The sequence below is a fragment of the Bradysia coprophila genome, assembly GCF_014529535.1.
Source record: "Bradysia coprophila strain Holo2 chromosome IV unlocalized genomic scaffold, BU_Bcop_v1 contig_5, whole genome shotgun sequence".
In the NCBI taxonomy this organism is placed as follows: Eukaryota; Metazoa; Arthropoda; class Insecta; order Diptera; family Sciaridae; genus Bradysia; species Bradysia coprophila.
The window spans coordinates 3,722,880-3,735,041 of record NW_023503374.1 but is presented as its reverse complement, the minus strand read 5'-3'; the positions used below and the strand labels follow the sequence as shown (position 1 = coordinate 3,735,041).

General features: G+C 41.6%; 2 protein-coding genes across 2 annotated transcripts; one reads left to right on the top strand and one right to left on the bottom strand.

Annotated features, from left to right (window-relative positions):
• Window positions 1-437: 437 nt before the first annotated feature.
• LOC119072011 (36.4 kDa proline-rich protein-like) lies at window positions 438-1,357 on the top strand. Its single transcript, XM_037177128.1, has 2 exons — window positions 438-1,272; window positions 1,341-1,357. Exons 1-2 carry the CDS (start codon window positions 438-440, stop codon window positions 1,355-1,357), a joined length of 852 nt encoding a protein of 283 aa, XP_037033023.1.
• A 3,238-nt stretch (window positions 1,358-4,595) lies between these two features.
• LOC119072010 (putative nuclease HARBI1) lies at window positions 4,596-5,519 on the bottom strand. The gene has a single exon (XM_037177127.1). The coding sequence runs from the start codon at window positions 5,517-5,519 to the stop codon at window positions 4,596-4,598; it is 924 nt and encodes a 307-aa protein (XP_037033022.1).
• Window positions 5,520-12,162: the final 6,643 nt, after the last annotated feature.

Sequence of the window (12,162 nt, the reverse complement as noted above, 5' to 3'; positions counted from 1 at the left end):
AAACCAATGGAAAAATGTAACTTCCTTTCAAATAAAGAGGTGTGCTCATTAACTCATAGGTTTTCGTTGAATTGCAGACGCTATACTATATGAATAATCGGATCCGCAAGAAGGTCGCATTAATTCATGAATGCGGTGGAAGTCTCTACGACAATTTGTCGGATTTAGATATCAAAATATACGCCACGGGCGATTTCGGTGCGGCGTACGATTTTGACGACAATGCGAATGGGGAAAATGAGCGAAACGATTTCACTGCCAGTGGAAACCAATCTTTCTCAGACGTTATTCACGAACAGATTGAAGATATCAGCAATGAACTAACTGGAGAGCAGACGACTGTGCTAACTGATTTTGACGTAACGGACGACGCTGAATCGGGTCGTACCTTGACCGTCCAAACGATGGAGTAACTGGAAAGTTTTACACGAAATGCTATGATTGAAGAAGATTGGTGTCCAGAGAATACTAGTCCACGTTCAATATTGAACGATATCCCAGACCATGTTGAGAAATCTAAACAAACACAATTCATTGAACCGACATTCAAATATCCTCTGTCGACCTTCTTCCTTCGTCCATCGTCAAACTATTCATCACCGTCAAGATATTGTCCACCGTCAAGTTATCATCCACCATCAGTTCAACACACAACGTTTATTGATAATCCACAATCCACATCTAGTCTACATTCAACCCAACGTTCGCCTTCGATTAATCGTTCATCGTATATGCATCGTACACCGTCAAATGAAAATTCACCTACTATTGATCGTCGAGCGGAAATCCAACACCCAGCGTTTGATGATCGTCCACCGTCCGTTGATCCACCATTGGCAAAGCATGCACCGTTTCTTGATCGTCCATCAACATCTCAGCCCAACCTTCATATTGATAATCCAGTGTCCACGAATCCATCATTCACCGTAGTTCGTTCACCGTCCGTTGATCCACCATTGGCAGAGCATTCACCATTTCTTGATCGTCCATCATCACCTCAGTTCAACCTTCGTACTGATCGTCCAGTGTCCACGAATCGTTCATTCACCGTATTTCGTCCACCGTCCGTTGATCCACCATTGGCACAGCATTCACCATTTCTTGATCGTGATCGTCCAGTGCCCACGAATCGTTCATTCACCGTAGTTCGTCCACCGTGCGTTGATCCACCATTGGCACAGCATGCACCGTTTCTTGATCGTCCATCAACATCTCAGCCCAACCTTCATATTGATCATCCAGTGTCCACGAATCCTTCGTTCACCATAGTTCGTCCACCGTCCGTTGATCCACCATTGGCAGAGCATTCACCATTTCTTGATCGTCCATCATCACCTCAGTTCAACCTTCGTACTGATCGTCCAGTGGCCACGAATCGTTCATTCACCGTAGTTCGTCCACCGTCCATTGATCCACCATTGGCACAGCATTCACCATTTCTTGATCGTCCATCAACACCTCAGCCCAACCTTCGTACTGATCATCCAGTGTCCACGAATCGTTCATTTACTGTAGTTCGACCACCGTCCGTTGATCCTCCACTGGCACAGCATTCACCGTTTCTTGATCGGCCACTATCCATTGATCGTCCACCGACTGATAATACACAGAATCAACGCGAAGGATTTACCCAGTCTAGTTCTGTGAAGGTCAGACATTAGTCACTTTTACGCTGAGCCACAATTAATTTAATTTTAATTATAGACTAACGTCAGGATACCTGAAATTCAGAAAGAAAGACTGGTCCAGTTGGTGCAGGGAAATTTTTTGAAAGCAGTGGGACGATTCGCTGGTTCCAATGGTGCTGCCATCAAGGCAAACGTATGGCAAACCTTTACCAAGGAGTTAAATACTTTGGGTCCGCCGAGATCAGCAGAGCAGTGGAAGACAGTACCATAATCAATGATTTATTCTTTAATTTTACTTCATTTCTGCTGTATTTTTAGACCTTCAACACAATTAAGTCTTCCGCAAAAGCCAAGCTTGCCGATGCCCACAACAGCACCGACGGATCGGCCGGAAAAGCCCTAACGCGTCTGGAGAAAAAAATAATTTCTATATACGGGTTGGACAGTATGGATGGCCAACAAACTCTTGGCGAATCGGGATTTAAATACAACAACGTAATCAGGTTAATTCGAGTGTTTACAATCCTAGTCACTTTCAGTTGCTTTGATTTTCGTCTGTAAAGTTACACTTAATAGAATGATACCGTTCCAAAAATTGATACTCTGAGGGGAGAAGTTGAACTCAAATAGATTATCTTCAAGTTACTGTACTTTCAAACGTAACATCACTTTAGCTTCGTTAAATGTTTCGTTCATTTGTATGACATTTTTTTCCTTGAAGATGATCTATTATGAAATTACGATCCAAAATTGAATTAAATATAGTGTTTATTGCGTTATTTACAAATCAAATCAGCTCTACATACGTGTACCGTCATTTTAATCCGCTTTTGCTAAGTGCTGTAATTGGTGCATTTATCCACTGTTTATAGCAATTAATTGACATTTCGAAAGATTTTTTAATTTGTTTATTAAATTCTCCATCCGACTTTAATTATGCGAGAACGTGCGAGGATAACCGCTCTTTCATAAAAACAGATTTATGAAGTAAAACCTCAAATCGTACACCTACTAACATAGCTTTTTGTCTCGTGGAACAAATTTTCGCAACGAGTAACGAAGTAATAGAGCATACGTAGCAATAAGGGGGGTGATTTGTTTCTGAACTCTTAATTAGATTGATCCATTTAGTAAGAACGACCGATGTTTGAAAAGCCTGTCTCAGTTCAGTATAAATTCAGAGTTTATATATTTCCAGTCGATACCGCTGACACGCCCGGCAGAATCCGGATTCTCAAATCGTTTAGCCGAAGCAAATGAAGATACACTAGACGATAATGCCAATGAAACAGTTATGAATGATGAAAGCGTTCTTGAGGGCATCATTCAAGAAATTCGAGACGATAACGCGGATGAAGAGCAAGAAACCCAACTTCCACCAGCATCATCGTCATCTTCATCTCGGAACGCCAACTCGTACTCAAAAGTACCTAGCATCACGTGGGACTGGCGTAGCGTCACATGGTACCGGCGCAGCATCACGTGATACTGGCGAAGCATCACGTGGGACTGGTTCAGTATCACGTGGAACTGGTGCAGCTTCACGTGGAACTGGTGCAGCTTCACGTGGAACTGGTGCAGCTTCACGTGGAACTGGTGCAGCTTCACGTGGAACTGGTGCAGCATCACGTGGAATTGGTGCAGCTTCACGTGGAACTGGTGCAGCATCACGTGGAACTGGTGTAGCATCACGTGGAACTGGTGCAGCATCACGTGAAACTGTTGCAGCATCACGTGGAACTGGTGCAGCATCGCATGGGACTGGTGCAGCATCACGTGGGACTGCTCAAAGACCTGCAACCAGCTCTTATTCGAGTCCTTTCAATACTGGAAGAAGATTCTTTGCACCGCCTCTCCGAAATCGCCGCAACGCCACATCTGATGAAGCTGAGTTCGTGACGGATATAAATCAATTCTTCAGTGGCGCCGACGAAGACGAGGATGAACGTCATTCGATTCATAACGATCGCGAAAATCGTGAGGGTGGAAGAACGCAAAGAGACCGTAACGTTAGTTAAAATCGAATCTTTTGTAGTTTGTGTAATCTGTCCCAGTCATCGATTATGTACTTCTTTCATTCAAAGTAGCATTTAGTGTTTGATGCAAAATCTTTTACTTCATTTGATCGAACATAAATTTTGCTACTTCGGTGCTTTTCAATTATTTTTTACTATTCATCGATAGTCTTTCTTCTGATTTTTTTATTTTTTCTGATTTTACTTGAGTTTTTCGATTTTTCTTGAGATTTCTGATTTTTTGTTTGTAGTTGTTACCCCTTGTTGACATAATTTTTAAAAAGAGCGGGTCTTTGATGGTATTTGTAGTAATATTTTGGCAGTAGTGTAGAACAGTAGCATAGTGTAAATCTCAAAATGTTCATAAACCTAATTAAGAATTTTGTCGATACGCAGCAACACACCAGTTACGACATGGTGCAGCGGTCGATGAGCATGCAAGAAACCTTTATCGACGACGCCAACAGAAATCATTCGGAAATGATGCATTTAACTAACAGAAATCATTTGGAAATGCTTGGGATTTATAATTCTAATTTGAGAGCTTTGGTTAATATCGCGCGTGATTATTTGAACCACTCAAACGGAAATTCACGCAATTAATAGAAATTCGATTTTGAAGAAATCTTTTTATTATACAGTATCGATCTCTGACGATACTTGAATTTTATTGATTTTTCGTTCCATTTAATAATCCATTTTTTTATAAAATATCGATCTCTGACGATCCTTGAATTTTAATTTTTTTTTTATAATAAACGAGTTGAATAAATGATTTAATCTTCCTAATGTTATTTCAATGCAAACACGACTTTCTCTCCCCAAAATCCCAACTCTATTAATGAATCTCATACGGAAATGGATGGATTTGATAAAATCTTAATTTTATGTGTATGTGTCAAGAAATGCCAATTCTCAGTCAAGAAGATCACCAATCGATCTCTAACGATACTTAAACAGAGTTCCCCATAAAGTATTGCGCAACTTCGTTTCGCATCTCCACACCTCCTTGAAGATCGTCATATGAAATTTCAATGTCCTCAAGTTGCTCGGAGTCGATGACATAGTCCTCGAAGATTGGGTCAATCTCGTCGACAGGGAAGTTGTTTCCGATTAAATAGTTGTGAAGGACAGTACATGCATTTGCATAAATTATGTAGCCACTCATTACTGGGTCGTACCGCAATTTTCTTTCCAGCAATAAGCACCGAAATCTCGCTTTTAACAGCCCAATCGCTCTCTCGACCAACGATCTCAATTTCCCGTGTTTCTTGTTGTACAGCTGTTGTTGCGTTGTATTTGGTGAGTCGTACGGCTTCAGTAACCATTTTTGTAATGGGTAACCGTTGTCGGCGAGCAAATAGTAGCACCAGTCTTCCCCCATTTCATTGCAAATGCGTCTCAACGTGGAGTTAACTAACGATGCCCGCCAAATTAATGCATCGTGACATGAACCGGGATACCTTGCATTCGCACTTAGAAAACGCATGCTTACGTCGCAAACAAACTGAGTGTTAATGGCATGAAATGACTTCCGGCATACGTGAACCTGTTCAATCAAATGGGAGACTGCTGCCAGGCCAATGAGAGATCCATCAACAAAGGCGAAGGCTCCTGGATAATCGAAGCGTTGCTGAAGCTCGTCGTGTAAAATTTTTATTTCATCGGCCGTTTGTGGAAACTTAACGAAGTCATCCATGATTTCCGTGGTAATCACATAGCTGAATGCTCGAACACACTTGGATACCAATGACTGGCTCATCATCGCGAACGCATCTGAACCAACACGCCGTTGGTAACTTCCACTCGCATAGAAGTTAAGCACGGAACCAAATTGTATGGTCATAGGGATTCCTGGACAGGGACTGCCATCCATCTTCGCGCTTATTAAATTCAAGAAACCCAAGGCCAAGCTTCTTGGAAACCTGTACATTTCCCTAAATCTGAAAATTGTAAAGACCCAAAATGTATTCAAGTGCTTTCGATGATGTGACACGGTGGAAAGTATGAATTAGTAACAGTAGAAGGTTGAAATTTAGTGTTGAATTTACCTCTCATCCGGCATGTCGAAAGGATCTAAATTATCTCGCAAGTTTCGTCGGGTAACTCTCATAAAAATTTTATTGCGATGATATTCATACGCTGCCAGGCTGAACATTTTTGATAAACTGTATTTCTTTCACACGCTTAGGCGCTAATTCAAATTAGAATATTTTGACAGTTTCAATATACTAAATATGGAGATGTACGATTCGAGATTCGACAGTTCAGTACTAGAATTGCATTGTTATATTGTACCACAGTGTAATTATAAGTTATACAAGAGATATACGTGGTATACTAGAGTGTCGGTTATAGACATTCATAGCGTACTCAAAATTTTCCCCCTGCTCCTGATTCTGCATCGCCGACAAAATTAAGGAAACAATGTAACAGTGAAAATCAGACAGATTCTTTCAGACACTTCTTTTAGATACGCACACTAATCAAATCCGCCAATCAAAGAAAGAAAGAAAAAAAAAACAACAGACATGCACACTAGATAAGTGTGAACGGCCAACACACACAGTACAGTACAGAGTCATGAATGGTCAGTGTTATGAATGGTCAGCGTCACGAATGGTCAATGTACAGGGTTGGTCCATGGTTGGTATAGTGGTGTGTGGCGTGGCTAATGTACGAAATGAATTGAACTGAATTGAATTGAATTGAATTTAGTGGTTAATGTATGGAATTGAATTTAGTGGTTAATTTATGGAATTTAGTGGTCAATGTATGGAACTGAATTTAGTGGTTAATGTATGGAACGAATGAAGCGGTTAGTGTATGGAACTGAATTTAGTGGTTAATGTATAGAAGGGATTGGCATGTATTTCATGGAAGTGACTGTCATGTATTTCATGGAAGTGACTGGCATTGCGTGAATGGTATTACGTGATGGCTGGTATTTTATGAATGGCATTGTGTGAACGGCATTGTGTGAACGATATTGCGTACGGTACTGCGTGAACAGCAGCAAGTGTCACTAATGGACAATACGCACGGCAAATGCTACGACAAACTAGTGTCGCGAGGATTACTGAAAAACAAAAAAACAAAAAACAAAAACGCCGTCTCGAGAGCATTTACTACCGATTCAAATAAACAGTCTCATTCATAAGCCATCCGTCTCCGTAAACGACTACTACTTCATCCTCCTCACTGGAAGCATACACATTACGAACTTATGCACGGTTATTTTTTAATTTTTTAAATAAAACAAGGCATCAGAACAGTCGGAGCGTTTGCTGCGACTTAGCCCCGTACAACCCGTAATCCTATTTCGTCCGCAACCATAATACGTCCCTAGCCCTAACAAGCCCGGAACCCTAATACGTTTACAACCCTCTAATGCGTCTGTTACCAAAATGCAAGTCAAGTTGGGCATTTTCAAATTTACTGAAACTGTTCATTTTTAAAATTGCGCATAGCGCAATTACGAAAGCCCGTACGAAGTACCTTTTAAATAAAACCAACAATTTACGACATTATTTTAGAAACCCAAAATTTTTTGCCAACTTTCCATTGGGTATTCAATTACCTCTCAAATGAAACAAAAACTAGCAAAATCGGATGAGATTTACTCGATTTATGTGCAAAAAACACTTAGGGCCGAGTAGCGGCCTTAGTCCAAGGGCCCAAATTTGAAACTTTTTTCGCCACGTTCTTTTCAGTGTTCAATTACCTTCCATAAAAAACTAAATCTAGCAAAATCGGATGAGATTTACTCGATTTATGTGCAAAAAACACTTAGGGCCGAGTAGCGGCCTTAGTCCAAGGGCCCAAATTTGAAACTTTTTTTCGCCATCATTCTATTCGGCATTCAATTATCTCTCAAATGAAACAAAAACTAGCAAAATCGGATGAGATTTACTCGATTTATGTGCAAAAAACACTTAGGGCCGAGTAGCGGCCTTAGTCCAAGGGCCCTAATTTGAAACTTTTTTCGTCACGGTATTTTCGGTATTCAATTACCTTCCATAAAAAACTAAATCTAGCAAAATCGGATGAGATTTACTCGATTTATGTGCAAAAAACACTTAGGGCCGAGTAACGACCTTTGAGCCCTCCCAACAAGCCCACGTTGCATCTTACCCAAAAACAATGTTCAGCAACTTTGTTCTACTCGTCAATACCTTTCATTTGATATATCACAAGCAACTATTGCGTGCGTATTTCGGTAGATATCGTCGAAAGACTGAAAAACACCTATAGGGCCCTAGCTCTGGAGGGGCCGACCCTACCATGCCCATTTTCGAACTTGACCTTACTTTTGTCGATACCAATCGGGGAAAAAAAGAATTTTGAAAAAAGGTTGTGATTTACTCAAGCTAGAGGGGTCACGGACGGACGGACGGACGGACGGATGGACGGACGGACGGACGGACATTTTTTTTATTGCGGATTCGTCATCTATGAACATAACCAAATGCTTTGCCCTTACTGTCTGCTTCCAATTCGACGTGTTACAAACGGCATATTAATCTTATAAGCCCCCAGTACTTCGTACGGGGCTAAAAATGTCCGTCCGTCCGTCCGTCCGTCCGTCCGTCCGTGACCCCTCTAGCTTGAGCAAATCACAACCTTTTTTCAAAATTCTTTTTTTCCCCGATTGGTATCGACAAAAGTAAGGTCAAGTTCGAAAATGGGCATGGTAGGGTCAGCCCTTCCAGAGCTAGGGCCCTATAGGTGTTTTTCAGTCTTTCGACGATATCTACCGAAATACGCACGCAATAGCTACTTGTGATATATCAAATGAAAGGTATTGACGAGTAGAACAAAGTTGCTGAACATTGTTTTTGTGTAGGATGCACGCGAGCTTGTTGGGAGGGCTCAAAGGTCGTTACTCGGCCCTAAGTGTTTTTTCCACATAAATCGAGTAAATCCGATTTTGCCAGATTTAGTTTTTTATGGAAGGTAATTGAATACCGAAAAGAACGTGGCGAAAAAAGTTTCAAATTTGGGCCCTTGGACTAAGGCCGCTACTCGGCCCTAAGTGTTTTTTGCACATAAATCGAGTAAATCTCATCCGATTTTGCTAGATTTTGTTTTATTTGAGAGATAATTGAATACCGAATAGAATGATGGCAAAAAATGTTTCAAATTTGGGCCCTTGGACTAAGGCCGCTACTCGGCCCTAAGTGTTTTTTGCACATAAATCGAGTAAATCTCATCCGATTTTGCTAGATTTTGTTTCATTTGAGAGATAGTTGAATGCCGAATAGAATGATGGCAAAAAAAGTTTCAAATTTGGGCCCTTGGACTAAGGCCGCTACTCGGCCCTAAGTGTTTTTTGCACATAAATCGAGTAAATCTCATCCGATTTTGCCAGATTTAGTTTTTTATGGAAGGTAATTGAATACCGAAAAGAACGTGGCGAAAAATTTTTCAAATTTGGGCCCTTGGACTAAGGCCGCTACTCGGCCCTAAGTGTTTTTTGCACATAAATCGAGTAAATCTCATCCGATTTTGCTAGTTTTTGTTTCATTTGAGAGATAATTGAATGCCGAATAGAATGATGGCAAAAAAAGTTTCAAATTTGCGCCCTTGGACTAAGGCCGCTACTCGGCCCTAAGTGCTTTTTGCACATAAATCGAGTAAATCTCAACCGATTTTGCTAGTTTTTGTTTTATTTGAGAGGTAATTGAATACCCAATGGAAAGTTGGCAAAAAAATTTGGGTTTATAAAATAATGTCGTAAATTGTTGGTTTTATTTGAGAGGTACTTCGTACGGGCTTTCGTAATTGCGCTGTGCGCAATTTTAAAAATGAACACTTTCAGTAAATTTGACCATGCCCAACTTGACTTGCATTTTGGTAACAGACGCATTAGAGGGTTGTAGACGTATTAGGGTTCCGGGCGTATTACGGCTACGGACGTATTATGGTTACGGACGAAATAGGATTACGGATCGTACGGGGCTAAGTCGCAGCAAACGCTCCGACTGTTCTGATGCCTTGTTTTTATTGCGGATTCGTCATCTATGAACATAACCAAATGCTTTGCCCTTACTGTCTGCTTCCAATTCAACGTGTTACAAACGGCATATTAATCTTATAAGCCCCCAGTACTTCGTACGGGGCTAAAAACGAAAACATTTACGTAGGAAGTGAGCGGTTGCATAAGCCCATATATTCCCTACAAGCACGTTTAAAGCCGGTTAACGAAAGTTTAGCCTTCACAGCAGCAGGCAACGCATTATATTTCGCCACACCACGAACGTAGAAAGAATCATTGACAATATTTCTGTTATTGAGTGGCAAAATCAGGTTTCGAAGCCTATTCGAAAAGCCGAAGTTCAGATTTTGAAAGACCTAGTCGGGTTCCTTAGTGATGATCACCTTATGCAGGAACGCGGAGGTAAGATAGTCCAAGTACACGAAAAGACTATTCCCAAGAAGCCTATGTAGATGGCCAGCAACAGAGTCATAGCGGCCGATCCCATAAGCGAATCGAATGCAAGCATTGAAACATCTCTCGAAGATACTCTTAGTCCCAGCAGAGAGTTCACCCAGAACCTGGCAGCAGTACGTCAGATGGGGTAACAAAAGAGCCTTCACTAGCAACTCCCTCGCTTGACGGGTAGAAATCGAGCACTCGGCCACATGTTTCTTAGGCCAGCAAACACCTTGGCTGAGATTTTCCTAGCATGACATTCCCAGCCCATGCGACTGTCTAACGTCAGACCCAAGTTTTTCACGCTATCCCTTGAAATGCGTTTCTGATATTGCCACACAATGCAAGTTAACACCCCCAATAACCTTCCTAAACTCATCCATTTTCGGGCGAAGGCCGTCAGCATTTAAGTGTGCAACGTTCAGCGAGGCACTGCCGACTGGGAAGGCTGACTTGAGAACGATATTTGGTATACAAATCGAAACCATAATTGAACACCGTCTCATTTCAAGAAAATATTTTTTCGAAATGTAGAGACCAACTGAGTGGTCTCTTTTCAAGAAAATATTTTTTCGAGAAAATATTTTTGGGATTTTGAGACCTACCGAGTGGTCTTTTTTGATTTATTTTGTGAGGCAGAATCGATTGATTGTAATCTTTTTCAAATTTCTGCTGGGATTTCTGTCTCATGCGTGGCACTGAAAGCGAGAGAGCCAATATGGACATTTTGTTCTCGCCATAAGTCACTGTTTTTCTCCAGTTTTTCGTATCTTGCCGTCATTGTCTTTATTGTGTTCTCCTTATTCTGCAGACGTCGTTTCAGTGCAGCAATTTGTTTACTTTCTGCGATTGGTGCTTCTGCATGATATTCTTCGGAATCGCTACTCTCGATAATTTTCTGCTGCTTGTTACTCGCAGTTCTCAGACGCACCATCGGCATCGGTTCAATAACTTTCCCGTCGTTCGGTTGTGTGGTAGTCGCCGGCTCAAGTACAGATAATTCTTCGATGGACTGCGGTTCAACGATAGCATTCGTTCGTGACGGTGCATTATTTCGGAGCACGTTTGGTTGTGTGGTAGTCGCCGGTTCAAGAACAGACAATTCTTCGATGGACTGCGGTTGTGTGGTAGTCGCTGGTTCAAGAACAGGCAATTCTTCGATGGACTGCGGTTGTGTGGTAGTCGCTGGTTCAAGAACAGGCAATTCTTCGATAGACTGCGGTTCAACGATAGTATTCGTTCGTGACGGTGCATTATTTCGGAGCACGTTTGGTTGTGTGGTAGTCGCCGGTTCAAGAACAGACAATTCTTCGATGGACTGCGGTTGTGTGGTAGTCGCTGGTTCAAGAACAGGCAATTCTTCGATGGACTGCGGTTGTGTGGTAGTCGCTGGTTCAAGAACAGGCAATTCTTCGATAGACTGCGGTTCAACGATAGTATTCGTTCGTGACGGTGCATTATTTCGGAGCACATTTGGTTGTGTTGTGGTCGCCGGTTCAAGAACAGGCTAATCTTCGATCGTCGCTGATTTTGCATAAGATGTTGCCGTCGCAGATTTCGTAGATTTTCGTTTCTCCAATTGCTTCACAGCATCTACCAAGTACGCGCTATTGGAAGCCTTCGCAGATTTTTGCATACCACGTACTTCCTTCTTCTCTTTACGACGTTTCGTCTTAATTGTTGCTTCCGATTCAGCTTCAGACTTTATTGAAGATTTCTTTTTGGATGCCATTGGAATGCGTTTTGTGTTCATTGCGTTTTTGCAGCCGGCAGGGAATCTGAGAAAATATGAATGAAAAGACAATGAGAATGAGCCAACTTTACAGGCTGTATGGTTTTCTTGGTTTGTAATTACTTACTATGTGTAACATGCAAATATGGTCATGATCGTAGTTAATTTATTTAACACAGATACCAAATGTCATGTGGAATGCGTGGAACGCGAGTGCTTGGAGAAACAGCGACTGCTACGCAATTGACATCTGATTGTTTAGACCCGTACGAAGTACTGGGGTCTTATAGGTTTACGCATACGTTTGTAACACGTCGAATTGGACTCCCTGAGTAAGGGGAAACCTATTGT

Coding starts and splice junctions, on each gene's coding strand:
- LOC119072011 (XM_037177128.1), top strand. CDS start 438: ATGATTGAAGAAGATTGGTGTCCAGAGAATACTAGTCCACGTTCAATA.
- LOC119072010 (XM_037177127.1), bottom strand. CDS start 5,519: ATGGATGGCAGTCCCTGTCCAGGAATCCCTATGACCATACAATTTGGT.